The 19,059-nt window shown below is 45.9% G+C and overlaps 1 protein-coding gene and 1 long non-coding RNA gene across 5 annotated transcripts in view; one reads left to right on the forward strand and one right to left on the reverse strand.

Moving 5' to 3' along the window:
• The window catches only part of LOC115076826, a 152,256-nt gene that overhangs the window by 49,183 nt on the left and 84,014 nt on the right, over nt 1-19,059 (forward strand). The gene's annotated exons all lie outside the window — the stretch shown is intronic.
• The window catches only part of EFHD2 (EF-hand domain family member D2), a 54,404-nt gene that overhangs the window by 25,670 nt on the left and 9,675 nt on the right, over nt 1-19,059 (reverse strand). The window contains exon 2 of the mRNA XM_029578753.1: nt 5,283-5,430. Coding sequence (XP_029434613.1) covers nt 5,283-5,430 — 148 coding nt within the window. The remainder of the gene's footprint in view (nt 1-5,282; nt 5,431-19,059) is intronic.

Consider the following 19,059-nt stretch of genomic DNA (forward strand, 5'->3'; position numbering starts at 1 on the left):
GGTTGAGTCCAGCGGTAATCCAGAAATCCTGGCACTGGGCAAGAGAACAGAGCTAAAGTTTTGTTCCCCACACCAGGCTGAGAACATCTTCCACTTCAACTGGTAAGACTTCCTGGTGGAAGGTTTTCTGGAGGCCACCAACACCTGGGACACGTTATCAGACAGGTTCAAGGGCTGAAGGACTAGGCACTTAACATCCAAGCCGTCAAGGCCAACACCCAGAGATTGGGATGGCATAGCATGCCCCGGTCCTGAGTTATCAGGTCGGGTGCAGTCCCCAAGCTGATGGAAGTACTTATCGACAGATCTTGGAGGAGAGGGAACCAGACTTTCCTAGGCCAGTACGGCACCAGTAGAATCATGGTCCTTTGGTCCCGTTGGAGCTTCAGGAGAGTTCTCATGAGAAGCAGAATAGGAGGATACACAGAGGAGACCTGTGCCCCAATGGAAAGCAAAGGCATTGGAGCTGGGCATCCATCCATCCTGAAGAGGGAGCGGAAGTTGCTCACCTTGCAATTGCAGGGGGAGGCAAATAGATCTACGCCCGAAGTTCCCCACAAGTGGAAAATCTGGGCTACTACTTTCGGATTTAAGGACCACTCATGTGGCTGGAAAGAGCGGCTGAGGTAGTCCGCCAGTATACTGAACGCCTCAGCCAGGTAAGTCACTCGTAGGGAAATACCCTGCAACAGAGCCAAAGCCCATATCTGCACTGCCTCCTGTCAGAGAAGGTACAATCCCATGCCTCCCTGCTTGTTATACCTCATTGCTATCTGACTGTCTGTCCAAATCAGGACTGCTTTGTGAGCAGACTATCTTGAATCCCCCAAAGAGTGTAGCGGATCGCCCGAAGCTCCAGGAAGTTTATCTGGTACCGAGCTTCCTGAGCTATCCAGTGCCCTTGTGTGTGTAGGCTGTCAGCCGTGGGGGGGAGGGGGAGGCATTGGTGCTAAGAACTACTTGAAGTAACGCAGGTTGGAAAGATTCTCCCACCAGGACAAGGAAATCCTCAGGGGCTGCATGATGGAGACTCGAGCCCCGAGGTCCTGGGATGCCTGCTGCCATTGCGACCATAGAGTCCATTATGCCCTATGCATGCAGAGGCGGGCCAAAGGGATGACATGGACAGAAGCTGCCATGTGGCCCGACAAGCAAAGCAGAAGACTAGCAGTTACCTGCCTATTGTTGCCCACCAAGGCCACCAGTGAGGACAAGGAGAGAGCTTGATCGTGGAGCAAAAATGCCCTTGCCTGGATCCTATGAAGTTCAGCTGGGGGATGGGCAGAGGCTGGATTTCAGGTAGTTGATGACAGATCCCAGAAAGTGCAGCACCTGTATGTTAAGGGTCAAAGCGCTCAACACTCCTTCGTGGGAGGTGCTTTTGACCAACCAGTCATCTAGGAAGGGAAACACATGCACCCCCCATCTGAAGTGCAATGCAACTACTGCCAGGCACTTGGTGAAGACTCGAGGAGCTGATGTCAAGCCAAACAGCAGTACTCTGTACTGGTAGTGAGCTTGCCCCACCTCAAAACAGATGTAGTTCCTGTGCCTCGGGAGGATGGCGATGTGACATTGGCTTCTGAGATCGAGGGATCAGAGCTAGTCTTCTCTCCTGAGCAGTATCACAGATCCCAGGGAGACCATCTTGAACTTTTTGTTGTGGAGGAATTTGTTCAATGCCCTGAGACTGAGAATGGGATGTAAGCCCCCAGTTCTCTTTGGCATCAGGAAATACCTCGAGTAAAACCCCCGCCCTTGCTGACGATGGGAAATGGGTTCTACTGCTCCAGCTACCAGAAGAGCTGAGAGTTCCGTTAGAACTGCGGGACGGACAAACCCCACGATGGACATGGGGCAAAGTGTCAGGACCTCTCTGAAGTTCAGACAATAACCTTGGCGAATGATGGCGAGGACTCACTGGACCAATGTGAAGAGTGGCCAGTGTGAGAAGCCAAGAAGGCTGCCTCCCATCGGGAGTTTGTGTGCCAGGGGTACTATGCACTAACTGGTCTGACCCAGTATGGCAATTTCTTAGGTTCTCCCTCGCCTGCAGTCAAAACCCAGTAGTCGAGGCCTGCTGGGTCCTGTTGACAGGAGTGACCTCTAGAACCAGCCAGGGATGTGCAAGCGAAGGTGGCTGGAGGATAATACTTCTGCTGCCAATAAAAGGACTTCCTGGAACCCGGTCGGGAAGATTTCCTTGCAGAGGAGGGTAGGTCAAAAGCACTAGCAGATAGCTGTTGAAGGGTCTCATGGTGATCCTTCAGCTGGGCCACCGCGTTCCTGACCTTATCCCCAAAGAGATTTTCCCCTGTACAAGGGAAGTCAGCCAACTTCTCTTGGACCTCTGAATGAAGGTCGGAAGCACGGAGCCAGGCCATCCTATGGGTGCCAATGCCCACAGCGGCCACCAGTGCTTTTGTTTCAAAAACATCCTAGGTGGATCTCATCTCGTATTTTCCAGCTTCCAGACCCTGAACAGCAGCAGACATTCTACAAGCTCTTGGATTTGTTTCTACAGGTTTTGGTTGTACTGTGAGGCAATACAGGCAATGAGCATAGCACCCTGAAAGTCCTTCCTACCTAAGGCATCAAGCTCCCAATGTTCTCGCCCCAGGGGAGCAGAAGAATGGGTGCAGGAACACTTGGCCTTTTTTGAGAGCGGACTCCACCATCACAGATTGGTGGGGGAAATCACATTTCTCAAAACCTATGGCCTGCTGACCAGGTTAGTGGCATCCGCCTTTCTGGTCACCGGAGAAATTGATATCGGGAGTTCCCACATCCTAAGGAGGAGAATCTTAAAGATGTTGTGGATAGGAACAGTCACCATCTCCTTAGGTGTATCGACAAACTGAAGAACTTCCAGCATCTTCTGTCATGCATCCTCCTCAGTTAGGAGTTGGAAGGGAATGCCTTCAGCTATGGCTTCACAAACCCCGCAAAGGAGAGGTCCTCCAGGGGAGACCGATGCCTTTCCTCTGGTGGGGAAAGTTCTGAGAGGAGGTCACTAAAGTCTTCAGAAGAAGACTGAGGAGTTCTCCTCCTCAATTAGGTCCTCCAGGGGCCTGCATGGGTGAGGCATGTCCAGACTTTTCAGACTAGGCACAGAGGGGACTGGCGGCATAGGTGGCAAGGAGAGTGCCGATGGTCATGGGAGGCCCAGTGGCCCAGGCACAAGTTCGAGGAACTAAGGCCTCAGGACTAAAGCACCGGACGGTGCCGGCGGTCAGTGCATGTCTTCCTCCTTGGAGGACCCGATGATAGGACTTGCTCCTGAGGAGGGTATTGGCAGACATTGGGGAACAGATGGCCCCCTGGCACCGGCTGCATCTGAAGGGTGCCAAGTAGGACGTCCAGACACTCGAGCAGGGGTGATAAAGATGGTGCAGGCTCCAGCACCAGTACGGGGTCCGATGCTGGGGGCAGTTCAAAGCCCCGCACTCTGCACCATGTGGTCCAACTCCTCCTGGAAGTCCGGTGAAAACAGGACTGATGGAGAGGGATGCCTAGGACTTCCAGGTCTGCCGGAGGTTGGGGTCTCCTCACCATGGGGGCCTCTTCAGTGGTGGCATGGAAGCCACCAGTGCCGCACTGGAGCCGGAGCTATGTGCCAACGGCGATGCTTTCGGGGTTTCCCCATGGTGCACGGTCTTTCCCCGGCATCGAGGAAGCAGAGGAACCTGATGTCAGACAGCAAGCGGTGAGTCGTTCACCGGCTCTCCTATCCTTGGACGTAGCTGCCAAAAGTGGAGAGAGAGACAGCGTATCCAGTGGTTTCCCCCTACCCCTGAGGACTCCAAAGCTGGCGAAAATGGAGTGGATTTCTTGGGGCCAAAAAGTTTCTCCATTTTGTCGAGATGAGCACGACAGCCCTTGGGGTTCATCTGATCACACAGGTGACACCCTCGGACCTCATGCGATGCCCCCAGGCAGAGGATGCAAACGCCATGTGGGTCTGTGATGGACATAATCCGTGGGCACTGGGGGCATCAGTGAAAACCGGAAGCCATAAAAATGAGCCGGTGAACAGTCGATGTTCAGGGGTCACAGAGAAGCAAGCTGCCGGGAACTGACCGCAAAAATGGCGAACGGTAAAAATAACCAACCGCACCGAAGGAAGGGGGACCTGCGAAGAATGGGAGAAAAATTGCTTAAAAGCTAGAAAAGATAGCAAAAACTAGAGTGACAAGCACAGTAAAGCAACTGCACCACGGAAATAAAAGAATGAAGGGTGACCTCGCATGGATGTGCAGATAGTGGCATGCTCAGTGTGCCAGTCAAAGCTTCTAAAAACTTTGACAAACGTTTTCCGTGCCGGGCTCCATCTGATGATGTCACCCATGTGAGGACTACCATCCTGCTTGTCCTAGAAGAATAAAGATGTATTGGTGTAACAAGTAACAGACAGTCTTGTTTAGTGACCAGCTGTGTGTGAATGGAGGAAAAAAATGAATGTCTTGCATGCTGTTAAGAAGGTAAGTTATTACTAAAGAAAAAGATAAATACAATTTTCTTTTTTGTTACTTTAATGCTCTAATATACCATGTACAACTGCTATTATGTTATTGTGGCTCCATCACTGAAAATAAAAAAAAAAATAGAAAAAGGCAATAAAAAAGATAAAAGGGGATTATAAAGATTTAAAAATAACAAAATGAGAATTTTTCAGTCAATCACTGGGACATATACATCTACTTGTTCTTTTGAAATATTTGTGAAGCATATGAACTATTGAAGATTCACAGAGGTATTAACTTCATTTTTGTCAGACATCTTGATTTTAACCATTAAAAAAAAAAAAGTGCATGCTAAATACCATCACCACCACCACATACCAAAATTCTTAGCTTTAATTATGCTCCTTCTAAAGCATATTCGGTGACTTAAAAAACAAATGAACAAAAAAACCAACCTAAGCTTGACTACATACTAAACCAGATTTCAAACTGTGCAAGGCCCTAAAAGTGTTATGAATACTTAGGCTTGAACATTTTAGGCTTTTTGCGCTCTCTCATTTTTCCACTACCCCTCTGCAAAAATACTAACTGGGTGACAGGTCTTTCAGAGGTCAGTTGCTGAGACTGAACCCCTCAGAGCTACTCTTACACCAACATGGATCACCTTATAGTAGCAGTTGCTCTCCCCTCCATTTAAAACTGGGAACATAACCTCAAAACATGTATAGAGTCTACCATAGGCGATGACCCTATATTTCCAGCACTATAGTGTCAAATAGTTATTACAGTATTTTCAGAATTAATGTAAACTTGCCTCACCTCCCTGTAGCTGAGTTTGCCATCAAAATCTTCATCTACTTCTTTAATCATGTTTTTCAGTCCAAGATGAGTTTGTGGTGCTTCAAGTTTCTCCATCATTAATTTCAGTTCCATTAGGTCAATAAAACCATCCTTGCCTGCATCATATCTAAAGAATACAGGAAAAAGCATAAAATATGAAAATAAATTTTCTTCCACATCCCAAATACAGCTTAATTTGAAAATTTTATCATTAGGTTGTTTCTACAGTGTTTAAGAATACCAAACACTATAGGCAAATATGAGGGCCACTGAATGAACATAGTTGCACAATACCAGAATGATTTTGAGAGTAACACATGGTTATTTATTGTTGGGTATATAAATTAAAAGTCAGTAAATTATATATTTGAAATCTATTCCCAAACACATAAAGTACATTTTTAATCTTAATCAAATTTGCCAAACATACACCAGTATTTTTACTTTTCAAAATTAAAAAAAAAAAGAAAGCCAAGCTCCATGGTTCAGGCTACTGTGCTCTGCTGCAGTACCATCATTCAGGACTGGTTGGATCTTGGCAAAAGGTGGCACACTCAGAGCTGGAGGAAAAACAATTGCTACTACAGTGAAAGTCATATCATTCATCAGTAGTCCTGAAAAGGAAGCACCCTCCAGCCTAGGGTCAGCAAGGACTTCCTGGCTATCTGGGCATGACCAACTGCAGAGAAGTAGACTGCAGAAACCTCTAGGGGCAAAACAGTAGGAGAAAACTTCTGGAAGTATAAAGACGACATAAAAAGACCAACTGACCAAATGAGTCTGCCCAGTTATTCCTGACCAACCTGCCAATGATACAGCCCAACTGCTAGCCAGAGCATGACTACCCATAGGATTTCACTCTTTGTACAAGACTGTTTTTGTTTACTTCCTCCTTTGTATTCAACACTCCTGGATAGATGAGTATGCAAGATTCCTTATAATTCATGCCCAACGCCCCTCCTCTCTCACATCTAACCATAAACCCTGCAATAATCTAAGCAGTTGGCTGCTGCTTGAACATGACTATCACTGGCCTCCTAGGTCCTTGTGGCCTTTTAGAACAGTAACCCACCACTAACAACCTATCACACCAACTCTGTCAACATACTGAGCATGTAGCCTGCCAGATCCGACTAAATGAGAACCCGGGTTTCCACTAGATTGTAGATATAATAATTTTTGTAGCTTGCTAGACCCAGCTGCTATTTACTTCTAGCATCACAGCTTGCCAGATAAACCAAGCTGTGCTGCTGCCTGCATTTCTGCTAGGACTTCTTAAATTTTAAAATTATCTACTTTGCCATTCATTCCAGCAACCCCAAAAGTTGACGACTCATCTAAAGTAGGGCATTTTCATTTTGTGCCATTAGGCATGCTTCTGCAATCTCTTCTCTTTTGCAACTAAAAATCCTCTGTGCTTATTCGTTGAATCCACTACCCTTTCTGTGGAAAAATATTTGACCTTGCTTCAGAATCTACTTCATTGAAGCCTTACATCATGAGTACACCACTGCACTCATCATTTTGCAACTGTAATTTGATTACAACTCCACAGCTGCTTCAAAAAGTATTTGATTAAAATTTGTTATAACCCACCTTGGTAAAAGGCAGAATATCAAATGTCTATAAATAATTACTCTTGTTCTGGGACAAGAGTAAACAACTCTGGTCAGAGCAAGACAAACTGGTTTGGTTTTCAGGATATCCATAAGAGATTTGCATGCAAATATCTTATGCATATTCATTATAGATATTCCAAAAACCAAACCTGTTTGCAGCATTTGAGGACTGGAGTTGCTAGCCCTTCTTCTGGAACTGTGTTTCCATGGGGGGAGGGGGGGTTCTACTTGGGCACAACACCATTCAGTTATTTAAATATCTATCATTTCTTCCCTGTCTCTCCTCTATTTTCATCCAAGTTTCATTTCAAAGGGCTTCTGGAGCCCATTACACACCATTTTAGTAGACCACCTCCATTCAGTTAATGTCGGGGTAGGTAATTCTGATAGTCAACCACCACTAACTGGTCGAGTTTTCAGGATATGCCTAATGAATGTGCATGAGACACGTATACAGCTGAGGCAGTGTGTATGCATCTGGAGTATTGTATTCAAATCTGGAGGCTGTATCTATAGCAGGATATAAACCAGATGTGGGCAATTTCAGTTCTCAAGATCCACCAGCAGGTTAGTTTTCAGGATATCCCCAATGAATGAACATAAGAAATTGCCATACTGGGTCAGACCAAGGGTCCATCAAGCTCAGCATCCTATTACCAACAGTGGCCAATCCAGGCTACAAGTACCTGGCAAGTACCCAAAAACTTGGTATCACACTAACTCAAGTGTCCCCCCAAGACTGCTCTATCACCTATTCTTTTTAACATATACCTACTTCCTGTCATATCCTTACGAATCTAAACATTAATTTCAAAATTTACACAGACGACATTCAGTTTATTGTTCCTTTTCCAATTCCTGGCAAAATACTCTTTAATTCATCTTTACCTAAAAACTATAAAAACCTGGCTCACAACAGCCTCAAATTGAACACCTCAAAGTTTTTCTATAAAATTCATTTACTCTGAAAACTGAAGTCTTTACTATATCCCTCAGACTTCCGCTTATTACAATCATTGATTCTAACAGATTACTGTAACTTTATATCTCGGCCTTCCACACTCTATCCGACCGCTTCAATTAATACAAAACTTTGCAGCTCGCATACTTACTAAGATTCCTCGTACAAATCATATTACACCATTCCTACAATCTCTTCACTGGTTACCAGTTCAATACCACATACAATATAAAGTACTTTCCATACTACATACATATATATTTATAACCCTTCCTCCATTTGGCTATGTTCGTTCCTAAGAATCTATCAACCAGCAGTGCACTTGCCCTCTAACAGATGTCTCCTTGAAGCGCACACTATTAAAGCAGCCAGATTGGATATTACTTGCAACGAGCTTTTTCAGTGGCAGGCCCAACCTTATGGAATTCACTTCCTCACCATATTCATTTTCTCTCTTCCTTTAAAGACTTCAAAAAAGCTCTTAAAACTCACCTACATACTGGTGCTTTCAAACCATCTTAATTCTTTGATTTTCATGTCTACTTTAAGTTTTCTCTTTTAATTCCCTCCACATTATATCCCCTTCTTTAAGTTATTTTTTATACTTGTATTAACCTTAGTAAGAACTTTGTGTTTGTCTGATATTGCATTCCCTTTTATTTGTAATTTATTATGTATGTTTTAACATGTAAACTGCTTAAATCTAACGCCCATTGTATAGGTGGTATACAAATAATTTAAAATAACTATTTAGGCTTACCTGCTCAGACGAGACCTTTCAATTGCTCATGAACTCTGCTGCTCATCTCGTAACAGGAAAAAAAGCAATGAGACCATATTACACCTGTTCTAATGGATTTACACTGGCTCCTGAAGTTCAATGTGTACAATAAAAAGTGAGGAGAGAAAAAAAGCAGATATCCCTTCAGTCTAATAAATATATAGAAAAAAAGGGAACAAGGAAAATTATTTAATCTTCAATAAAAAAAAATTTTTTAGAATAAAAAAAATAACAGCATCAGAAGTAATTGGTGTAACCCAATGTAAAGGGATATGATTGTTTTCAGACTAATTAGCTCTGACAAGCTTCCTGGTACACCTATATTGTCCAAGAATCCACATTGTTGTGATCTCAAGGCACAATTTGGACATTCCCTTAGCTCAGCAGGCTTGTTTGGCCATCACTAGTGAATACGCCTTTTATATTGCAGCGCCCACATTTTGGAATTCGCTGTGAGAAATTAGGAGGTTGGACTTAAAAACAACTATTTTGAAGACTGTGCTTTTTAAGCAGGTGTTTTTATACTAGTTTTATTATATGTTTCAGCAGTTAGTGCTGTTTTAGTGACAAGTTTATGGCAAATTTTTATCTTTGCTTTGTCTATCTTATGTCATTTTATTGTTCTACTGTTTTATTGAATTGTGTATGTTTTATTTTGTACATCTCTTAGAGCCTAGTGCATAGGCGATTAATAAATTTTAACAAACATGTTGGTGGAATTCAGTGCCAGAGTCCATTCAAATTGCTACAACACAAACGTCCTTTAAAAAAAAAAAAGCATTAAAAACGTACTTTTTGCATACCAAAATTAAGCAGTCCGCAAGGTCTCCCTTGTAAATATATTTTTCTTCCTTCTTTGTACGTTAACATGCAGACTGCCATGAAATTTATGGAATGTCCGGGTTAAGACTTTTTAATAAAGTTGTGTGATCATCCTTTACCAAAAGGTTTAATTTTTGTCGTTCTTTTCATAAAAGCCTTACTGAGAAAATTAAACAGACATAACATGAAACTCATTAAGGAACTTGTGACCTTTTATAGAATAATTTCAGTATTTCAGTGCTAATACAATATTTCTAACTGGTCACAAGATATCACCATTGTTACACATAAATTTACTAAATAGAATATTTACTATATTCCAGCACTCCATTTTATCTATATGAAGATTGTTCAGAAGTGTATTTTTTTCCCATCAATAAGCAGGCTGAATTAGCCATGCTGTTTGGGAGCACCCTTTGGTGGCCCGAAGCGGAATTCTGCACAGACTTTCCTGCGCGATAACCTGTTTTCTTTCTTTTCATGCAGATCACAGTCTCTTCTCTCATGCCTTTTTTCCTACTTTTCTTTATTTTACACCTTGGTGTATTCCAAACAGCACTTTTAAGTGCTAACAGTTCCTAAAGCCCTGGGATTCAAATATTGCCAGTGTGTCAAAGTTATGTCAGTCACTGATGGACATAACTATTGCTATTTATGCCTGGGGCCGGACCATGACCAGATGTCCTGTCTCAGAGGGCTCATTGCCAGTGGGCTGAAAAGATCGCAAGACTAAGGGAGAATGGGTCATTGGACTTGTATGCCCCAACACACCGCTCCACTCAGTCGTTCTTGGTGCCAAAGCTGAAGAGGCCCGCCCCAGGTAAACGAGTCGCATCACTGGAGCCTGTTTCCAAGGACCAAGGTCAGGGAGCCTAACAGTAAGGGTTCAGGAGACAAACCCCCGAAAGGCCCAATGGCGCTGTCCAAACCAAAAGCCGCCCCGCAGGAGCCGGTAGCGCCGAAGAAGGTGAATCACAACGCAAGTCGGCGTGCGATGTACAGAAGCGTCCCATGTATGAGGATCAGTTATACATGGCGTAGGGCAGCGCATGACTGCACCAATGCAAGCTTTATCAACACATGTGTCAAAAAAGAAAGATAGCTGGGTTGCAGGACTGCCATTCGTAGATGCCTTCGATGCACAGGCAGCTTAAAACAAAGGAACATTTGAAAGGGGGCTCTAAGACTTCATGGTGTCCAGACCCACAAGTGGTTTTCACTGCAGAGGAGCTCCTGGGGCACAAGGACTCTGACAGCTGTCATGAAGTTCGCTGATGGGTCGTCATCTTCTTCTTCCAGAGGTAGTATATTTTCAGGCCTTTCTGAGGTCTATAAGCAGAAGCAAGATCAACCTCAGCTCCAGGAACCCCTGGTTAAGAGGCGTAAATCCCATCCTGAACACCCCCAGCCACATAACAGGGAACCAGATTCCTCCATTCTGTTGGCAGCGCTGCCATCTACTAAGACCATACAAATGGCCCATTCTGGAAACAAGGAACTGGCGGGTTCAACCCTACAAAGGAAAGACCGCCCTCCTTCCAATCCCAAATTGGGTTGTGCAGCTTCACAGGCCATGTCCCAAATTTCAAGCATTCTACAAACCTTTTTTGTCTCTATGCCAGCTACCCACCATGCTAGACTGTCCTCTAGTGAGTCAGAAGATGTTTCGTCATGGTCCCTCCCTTCCTCTATCCCTGACGAAGCAGGGGTAGAAAAGAGAGTCTGCCAGGGCCTGAGTCCAACCGTCTCAGAACCAAAAACATTCCGGACACCATCTCCAGGCAATCCATGGGGATACTATCAACCCCCCCCTCCCCCCAGTGGAACCACTGGAACCTTCCTCACTTCCGGAGAACTCTATGTACTCGAAATTTATTGAGGTGGGCTCCCTATGAATAATAGAGCCAAAAAAGCTGCCTGACCCCAGAGCAGAGGTCCATGGCATTCTCAAAATCTTTGACGTCCTATCACAACTGACAGCGCTCCCATCTCATATGGTCCTGGAAGGTCTATTAGACAAGTGGAAAGAGTGTTCTAAAGATCAAAATCACAGAACAAAGAAAGACATGGTTTAATGGAACAAAGTCAGCATGGCTTTACCCAAGGCAAGTCTTGCCTCACAAATCTGCTTCACTTTTTTGAAGGAGTTAATAAACATATAGATATAAATGAACTGGTGAATGTAGTATATTTGGATTTTCAGAAGCCATTTGACAAAGTTACTCATGAGAGGCTTCTAAGAAAAGTAAAAACTCATGGGACAGGTGGCGATGTCCTTTCGTGGATTACAAACTAGTTAAAAGATAGGAAACAGAGTAGGATTAAATGGACAATTTTCTCAGTGGAAAAGGGTATACAGTGGAGTGCCTCAAGGATCTGTACTAGGATCCGTGCTTTTCAATATTTATAAATGATCTGGAAAGGAATAAGACGAGTGAGGTAATCAGATTTGCTGATACAAAATTATTCAGAGTGGTTAAATCACAAGCGGATTGTGATAAATTGCAGGAGAACCTTGTGAGGTTGGAAAATTGGGCATCCAAATGGCAAATTAAATTTAATGTGGATAAGTGCAAGGTGATGCATATAGGGAAAAATAACCCATGCTGTAGTTACACAATGTTAGGTTCCATATTAGGAGCTACCGCCCAGGAAAGAGATCTAGGCGTCATGGATATGGGCCCTTGGGCTGTGTCAAAAGAACATGCCATACTGGGTCAGACCAAGGGTCTATCAAGCCCAGCATCCTGTTTCCAACAGTGGCCAATCCAGGCCATAAGAACCTAGCAAGTACCCAAAAACTAAGTCTATTCCATGTTACTGTTACTAGTAATAGTAGTGGCTATTTTCTAAGTCAACTTAATTAATAGCAGGTAATGGACTTCTCCTCCAAGAACTTATCCACTCCTTTTTTAAACACAGCTATACTAACTGCACTAACCAAATCCTCCTGCAACAAATTCCAGTCTTTAATTGAGCGTTGAGTGAAAAAGAACTTTCTCCGATTAGTTTTAAATGTGCCACATGCTAAACTTCATGGAGTGCTCCCTAGTCTATTATCTGAAAGAGTAAATAACCGATTCACATCTATCCATTCTAGACTTCTTGTGATTTTAAACACCTCTATCATATCCCCCCTCAGCCGTCTCTTCTCCAAGCTGAAAAGTCCTAACCTCTTTAGTCTTTCTTCATAGGGGAGCTGTTCCATTCCCCTTATTATTTTGGTCGCTCTTCTCTGTACCTTCTCCATCGCAATTATATCGTTTTTGAGATGCGGCCACCAGAATTGTACACAGTATTCAAGGTGTGGTCTCACATGGAGCGATACAGAGGCATTATGACATTTTCTGTTTTATTCAGCATTCCCTTTCTAATAATTCCCAACACTGTTTGCTTTTTTGACTGCCGCAGCACACTGAACCGACGATTTCAATGTGTTATCCACTATGACGCCTAGATCTCTTTCTTGGGTGGTAGCACCTAATATGGAACCTAACATTGTGTAAAAGCAAGTTTGCTTACCGTAAACGGTGTTTCCATAGATAGTAGGTTGCTGTCATGGGAACTGTCCATCAGGGCCCAGGAAGCGGAGTTTCTTAGTAGATCACAGAGCTTTGCCCTGTGCAGCTGTGCGTGACTTCCCGCGCAGAAAAACAGTCTCTCCTCAGTCTGTGATGTAGCAGTTGGTTAAGAACTTGCTGACTATCCAGGGAGGAGGGTGGGTCAGCATGGCTAATTCATCCTATCTACGGAAACACCGTTTATGATAAGCAAACTTGCTTTTTCCCGTTGATAGCAGGGCTGAATTAGCCATGCTGTCATGGGAGTCCTAAGCTCCTGATCATGCTGTTACTGTGCTTAGTTTGAAGGGGTTTTTTGTTTTGTTTTTTTGCGTGATCCAAAACATGGATAGTCAGTTGCAACTCAGGTGGATATAATCTGTAAAACAAATTTCCCCAGTTTAGCGTCGTCCAATGTCTGTTGGTCTAGACAGTAAGTGTGTAATGAAGACCACGTCGCCGCTTTGTAGATGTCTATTAGTGGTTCTTGAGAGAAGTGAGCCAGTGTGGACATTGCCCTTACTTGGTGTGCATTCAGGCTAGAGGTTAAGGTTAGTTTCCTCTTGTCGTAGCAAAACTGAATGCATTGGGCAATCCAGCTGGATATAGTCCATTTGGCTACTGGGATCCCAGGAGCGTTCGGATTGAAAGAAACAAACAACTGTGACACTCTTGTTTCCGAATGTGTTCGTCGTTTATATGCCAACACCCTTTTGCAGTCCAATGTATGCAGCAATCTTTCCCTTTTGTTCTGATGCGGTTTGGGGTAGAACGTTGGTAACTCGATGGATTGGTTCAAATGGAATTGGGTGACTATTTTTGGTAGGAACGATGGGTGTGTCCGCAGTACTACCTTGTTATGAAAGAATTGGAGGTATGGGGAGTAGTGCACCAACGCCTGGAGTTCACTCACTCTGCGGGCTGACATCAGAGTGATGAGAAATACTACTTTCCAGGTGAGGTACTTTATGTGGGCCTCATCCATTGGTTCAAATGGCACTACCATCAATTGTTCCAGCACCAAATTGAGATTCCATGGCACCGGAGGCTTTGAGATGGGAGGTCGAAGATGAGAGAGGCCTTTCAGAAATCTTAAAATGAACCAATGGCCAGAGATGGGTTGTCTATTGTACGGCCGGTGGTAAGCGGCCCTGAGATGTACTCGAATCGACGAGGTAGCGAGGCCCGTCAGGTACAATGAGTGAAAGTAATCCAGTAATTTCTCCAGTGAGCAGTCCAAGGGAGGTATTCCTTCCGAGGAGCACCATGTCTCTACTGGTACAGGGTTTTCTTGAGGCTAGGAGAACAATTTGTGCAGATAGTGATATCCCTTGCTCCATCAAGAGGAGCTGCTCAATCTCCATGCCGTTATGTGTAGGGAGCTGTGCATGGGATGTAACAGGGTTCCCTGTTCTTGCGTCAAGAGGTTGTTGCTGTCCGGAAGCAATATTGGGTCCGCTACGGACAGATGGAGCAGATGAGTGTTCCATGGTTGGCGTGGCCGTACTGGTGCTATTAAGATCAATTGTGCTGCATCTCTTATGCACTTCTGTATTGTCCATGTTATGAGGGGGATTGGAGGGAATGCGTACATGAGAGGTTCCGTCCATGGAAGGAGGAATGCATACTAGGCTATCCGGCTTTGGCTGGCCCAAACTGAACAAAAACGTCGGAGTCTCGTGTTGAGTTCTGTGGCAAAAAGGTCCATGGTCAGTTGCCCCCACATATGGAACATTTCTTAAGTGCGGAAGGAACGTATGGAGGGCATTCTTGATCACTCTGAGCTCTGCACAGTCTGCCCAGCCAGCTTCCCATGGTAGTATCTGCCATACAGTGCAAGTTACCCCTATGCATCAGTCACTGCCGCTTGACAAGCTTTGCTTATGGACTTCACCTACATTGGCAAGAATGTAACATGTTATTACATATTTCCAAGTAGCTGTGACATTCTGACAATTGATTCTGTATATTTAATATCACACTGATACTATACTAATGAACAAAATCTCAGCAGTATAATTCTGAATTTGAATATAAAATGGAGAAATTACTTACCTGATAATTTCGTTTTCCTTAGTGCAGACAGATGGACTCAGGACCAATGGGTATAGTGTACTCCTGATAGCAGTTGGAGACAGATCAGATTTCAATCTGACGTCAGCCCTAGTACATATACCCCTGCAGGAAGTGCAGCTCTTCAGTATTCTCCTCGAAAAGCATTATTGATATATGTGTGACTGACTAACTTTAATAACTTGAAATAATCAAGTTATTCAAGTTATGAAGTTAACTGAATAACTTGGTTAACTTGATTAAATTGAACTGGTTGAATTGGCTATAGCTGGAGACCACCAGTGCCCTCAACCAGGGAACGTCGACACCCAGTAGGATGGGTGACCTAGGTGAAGGAAAGCATGGTTTACCTTTGCATCACTCGCTTCCGGGATGTCCCCAGAGAAATCCATGAGTAACGGCAGCCGTGGTGGAATGCAGAGTCCATCTGTCTACACCAAGGAAAACGAAATTATCAGGCGAGTAATTTCTGCATTTCCTAGCGTGTAGCAGATGGACTCCCGAACCTGGTGGGAGGTTGTCCGTGACCCACTTAGAACAGCCCTTGCAAATGCTGTGTCCTCTCAAGCCTGAACATCCAGGTGGTAAAACCTGGAGAAGGTGTGTTTGGAGGACCATGTCGCCGCCCATTCAGATCTCGGCGGGTGACAGCATCTTGGTTTCCGCCCAGGACACTGCCTGGGCTCTAGTAGAATGGGCTTTGACTTGTAAAGGCGGCGGCTTGCCGGCGGTCTACGTAGGCCGCCTTGATGACTTCTTTAATCCAGCAGGCAATGGTTGCTCGCGAGGCCGCTTCCCCTTGCTTCTTCCCGCTGTGAAGGACGAATAGGTGGTCCATTTTTCGTACGGGTTCCGACATTTACAGGTATCTGGATAGGAGCCTGCCAATGTTGAGGTGACGAAGACTTCGAGCCTCTTCTGAGCTCTTATGTTCATCTGGCGATGGTAGCGAGATGGTTTGGTTGAGGTTGAAGTGAGACATCACTTTGGGGAGGAACGAGGGAACCGTGCGTAACTGGATGGATCCCGGGGTGAGCCTGAGAAACGGATCACGACAGGACAGTGCTTGTAGATCAGATATGCAACGGGCTGAACATACTGCCAGTAGGAAGGCTGTTTTCAGTGTTAATAGTCAGAGACAGGCCGCATAGAGGTCTGAAAGAGGCTCCTGCTAAGAAATCCAGGACCAGGTTGAGGTTCCAAAGCAGTACCGGCCACTTGAGGGGTGGTCGGATGTGCTTAACTCCTTTCAGGAAGTGTGAAACATCCGGGTGAGAGGCTATGCTGTCGCTCTTGGTTCCATAGCATGATAATGCGGCCACCTGTACCCTGATTGAATTGAGGGACACTCCCTTCTGTAGGCCACTCTGTAGGAATTCCAAGATCGCAGGAATTTTGACTGCGCGTGGTCTGATGTCGTGGTCCTCGCACCAGGCTTTGAATATTCTCCAAATCCTAATGTATGTTAGAGATGTGGAGAACTTGCGTGCTCGGAGTAATGTGTCAATTACCGCTCCCGAGTATTCTCTCTTCCTCAATGGCCAGACCGTAAGAGAATCGAGCTGGGTCCTCATGGAGGATCGGCCCTTGTCGGAGCAGGTCTCTGTGTGGGGGTAGCAGCAAGGGGGTCCCTGTCAGTAGTCTTCGCATGTCTGCGTACCACGGTCCTCTTGGCCAGTCCGGGGCCACCAGAAGAACTGATCCCCTGTGTTGTTCTATCTTGTGAATGATTGTGCCCAATAGAGGCCACGGTGGGAAGGTGTATAATAGAGTCTCCTGTGGCCAGGTCTGTACCAGAGCATTGATTCCGAGACTGAGGTTCCTGCCTGCGGCTGAAGAACCTGGGCACTTGGGCGTTGGACCGGTTTGCCAGAAGGTCCATGGTCAGTGTTCCCCAATGGTTCACTATCAGTTGGAAAGCTGAGGGCGATAGCATTCATTCTCCTGGGTCTAGACTTTCTCTGCTGAGATAGTCCGCCGTGATATTGTCTTTCCTGGTGACGTGGACGGCCGAGATCTCCTGGAGATTTGCTTCTGCCCACGCCATTAGGGGGTCTATTTCCAGAGACGCCTGTTGGCTTCTGGTTCCTCCCTGCTGGTTGATGTAGGCCACTGTTGTGGCATTGTCTGACATTACTCTGACCGCTTTGTCTCCGAGTCTGTGGCCGAACCGTAGGCAGGCTAGTCTAACTGCCTGTGCTTCTAGGCGATTGATGTTCCATCCCGACTCTTCTGTATTCCACTGCCCTTGGGCGGTTAGCTCTTTGCAGTGTGCTCCCCATCCTCGTAGGCTGGCATCCGTGGTGAGCAGGATCCAGGTCGGTGAGGATAGCCTTGTTCCCTGGCTTAAGTGGCCGTCTTGTAGCCACCATCGTAGTTGGGTCCGAACTCTGCCCGGGAGCTGCAGACGTACGGTGTAGTTCTGGGACAGTGGATTCCAGCGGGATAGAAGTGAGCACTGTAGGGTCTCATGTGAGCTCGTGCCCATGGCACTATGCCATGAGACAGAGGACCTTTATGTAATCCCATGCTGTGGGGCCAAGTTCGCTCAGCAGGGTTCGCAACTGGTTCATCAGTTTTGATCTCCTTGTCTGTGTCAGGATGACCTTGTCTTGTTTGGTGTCGAATCGGACTCCTAAGTATTCTAGAGACTGGGAGGGCTGCAGGTAGCTCTTGTTTGTGTTGACCACCCATCCGAGGTCCTCCAGTAGAGTTTTGACACTGTTGGTTGCTCGGTGACTTTCCTCTGGGGATTTCGCCCTGAACAGCCAATTGTCTAGGTAAGGGTGTACGAGGATCCCTTCCTTCCTCATCAGTGTTGCCGCCACCACCACTATGACCTAGGTGAAAGTCAGGGGTGCTGTGGCTAACCCGAAGGGTAGTGCCCGGAACAGGTAGTGACTGTCCAGGATTTTGAAGCGTAGGAAGCGCTGATGTTCTTGATGGATCGGAATGTGTAGCTAGGCTTCCGACAGATCCAGGGATGTGAGAAACTCTCCCGGTTGTATCGCCCTCACTACAGAGCGTAGTGTTTCCATGCAGAAGCGGGGAATCCTCAGATGACGGTTGACAGACTTGAGGTCCAGGATGGGCCTGAATGTTCCCTCTTTCTTGGGGTCGATAAAATAAATGGAAAAATGCCCAGTATTTATTTGTTGCGGAGGCACTGGGGTTATGGCCTCTAGGGCCAGTAATCTGGTCAGTGTAGCTTCCACTGCCACCCTCTTGGGGGGGTCGTGGCAGGGGGATTCCACGAACTTGTTCGGAGGGGTTCGGAGGAAATACAGGTAGTACCCCTCTCGAATGATGTTTAGGACCCCCTTGTCCGAAGTTCTCTCGACCCATGTTTGGTAGAATAGGGCAAGTCTGCCACCTATGGCTTCTTCCTTTGGAGGGGTCATCTGGTTCTCATTGCGGGGTGCGGCTGGGGCCTGGTCCTGAGCTGGTTCCCCTTTTTTGTTGTGCTTGTTCCGAAAGGACTGGTTCCTGCCTGTAGGACGAGGTGCTTGATAAGCATTTCTGTATGGGTTGAAGCGCTGTGAACCTCTGGCCCTGGAAGATCGGGAGAAGGGTCGCTGGTTTCTCTTATTCCTGTCCTCCGGTAGTCATGGCAGTGGGGACTCGCCCCATTTGTTAGCGAGTTTCTCTAGTTCGCTTCTGAACAGGAGGGATCCCTTGAAGGGCATCCTTGTAAGTCTCGATTTGGAAGATGCGTCGGCTGACCAACTTTGGAGCCAGAGTTGCCTCCTGGCTGCCACGGCTGATGACACTCCTCTAGCTGCGGTGCACACCAGGTCAGAAGCAGCGTCCGCAAGGAATGATACAGCTGGTTCCATGGCTTCCCCAGGAGTGTTGCTCCTGGTCTGAGATAGGCAGGCACGTGTCACGACGGCGCAGCAGGCCGCTATCTGTAGAGACATAGCGGCAACGTCAAATGACT

Source organism: Rhinatrema bivittatum, chromosome 15 (assembly GCF_901001135.1).
Source record: "Rhinatrema bivittatum chromosome 15, aRhiBiv1.1, whole genome shotgun sequence".
In the NCBI taxonomy this organism is placed as follows: Eukaryota; Metazoa; Chordata; class Amphibia; order Gymnophiona; family Rhinatrematidae; genus Rhinatrema; species Rhinatrema bivittatum.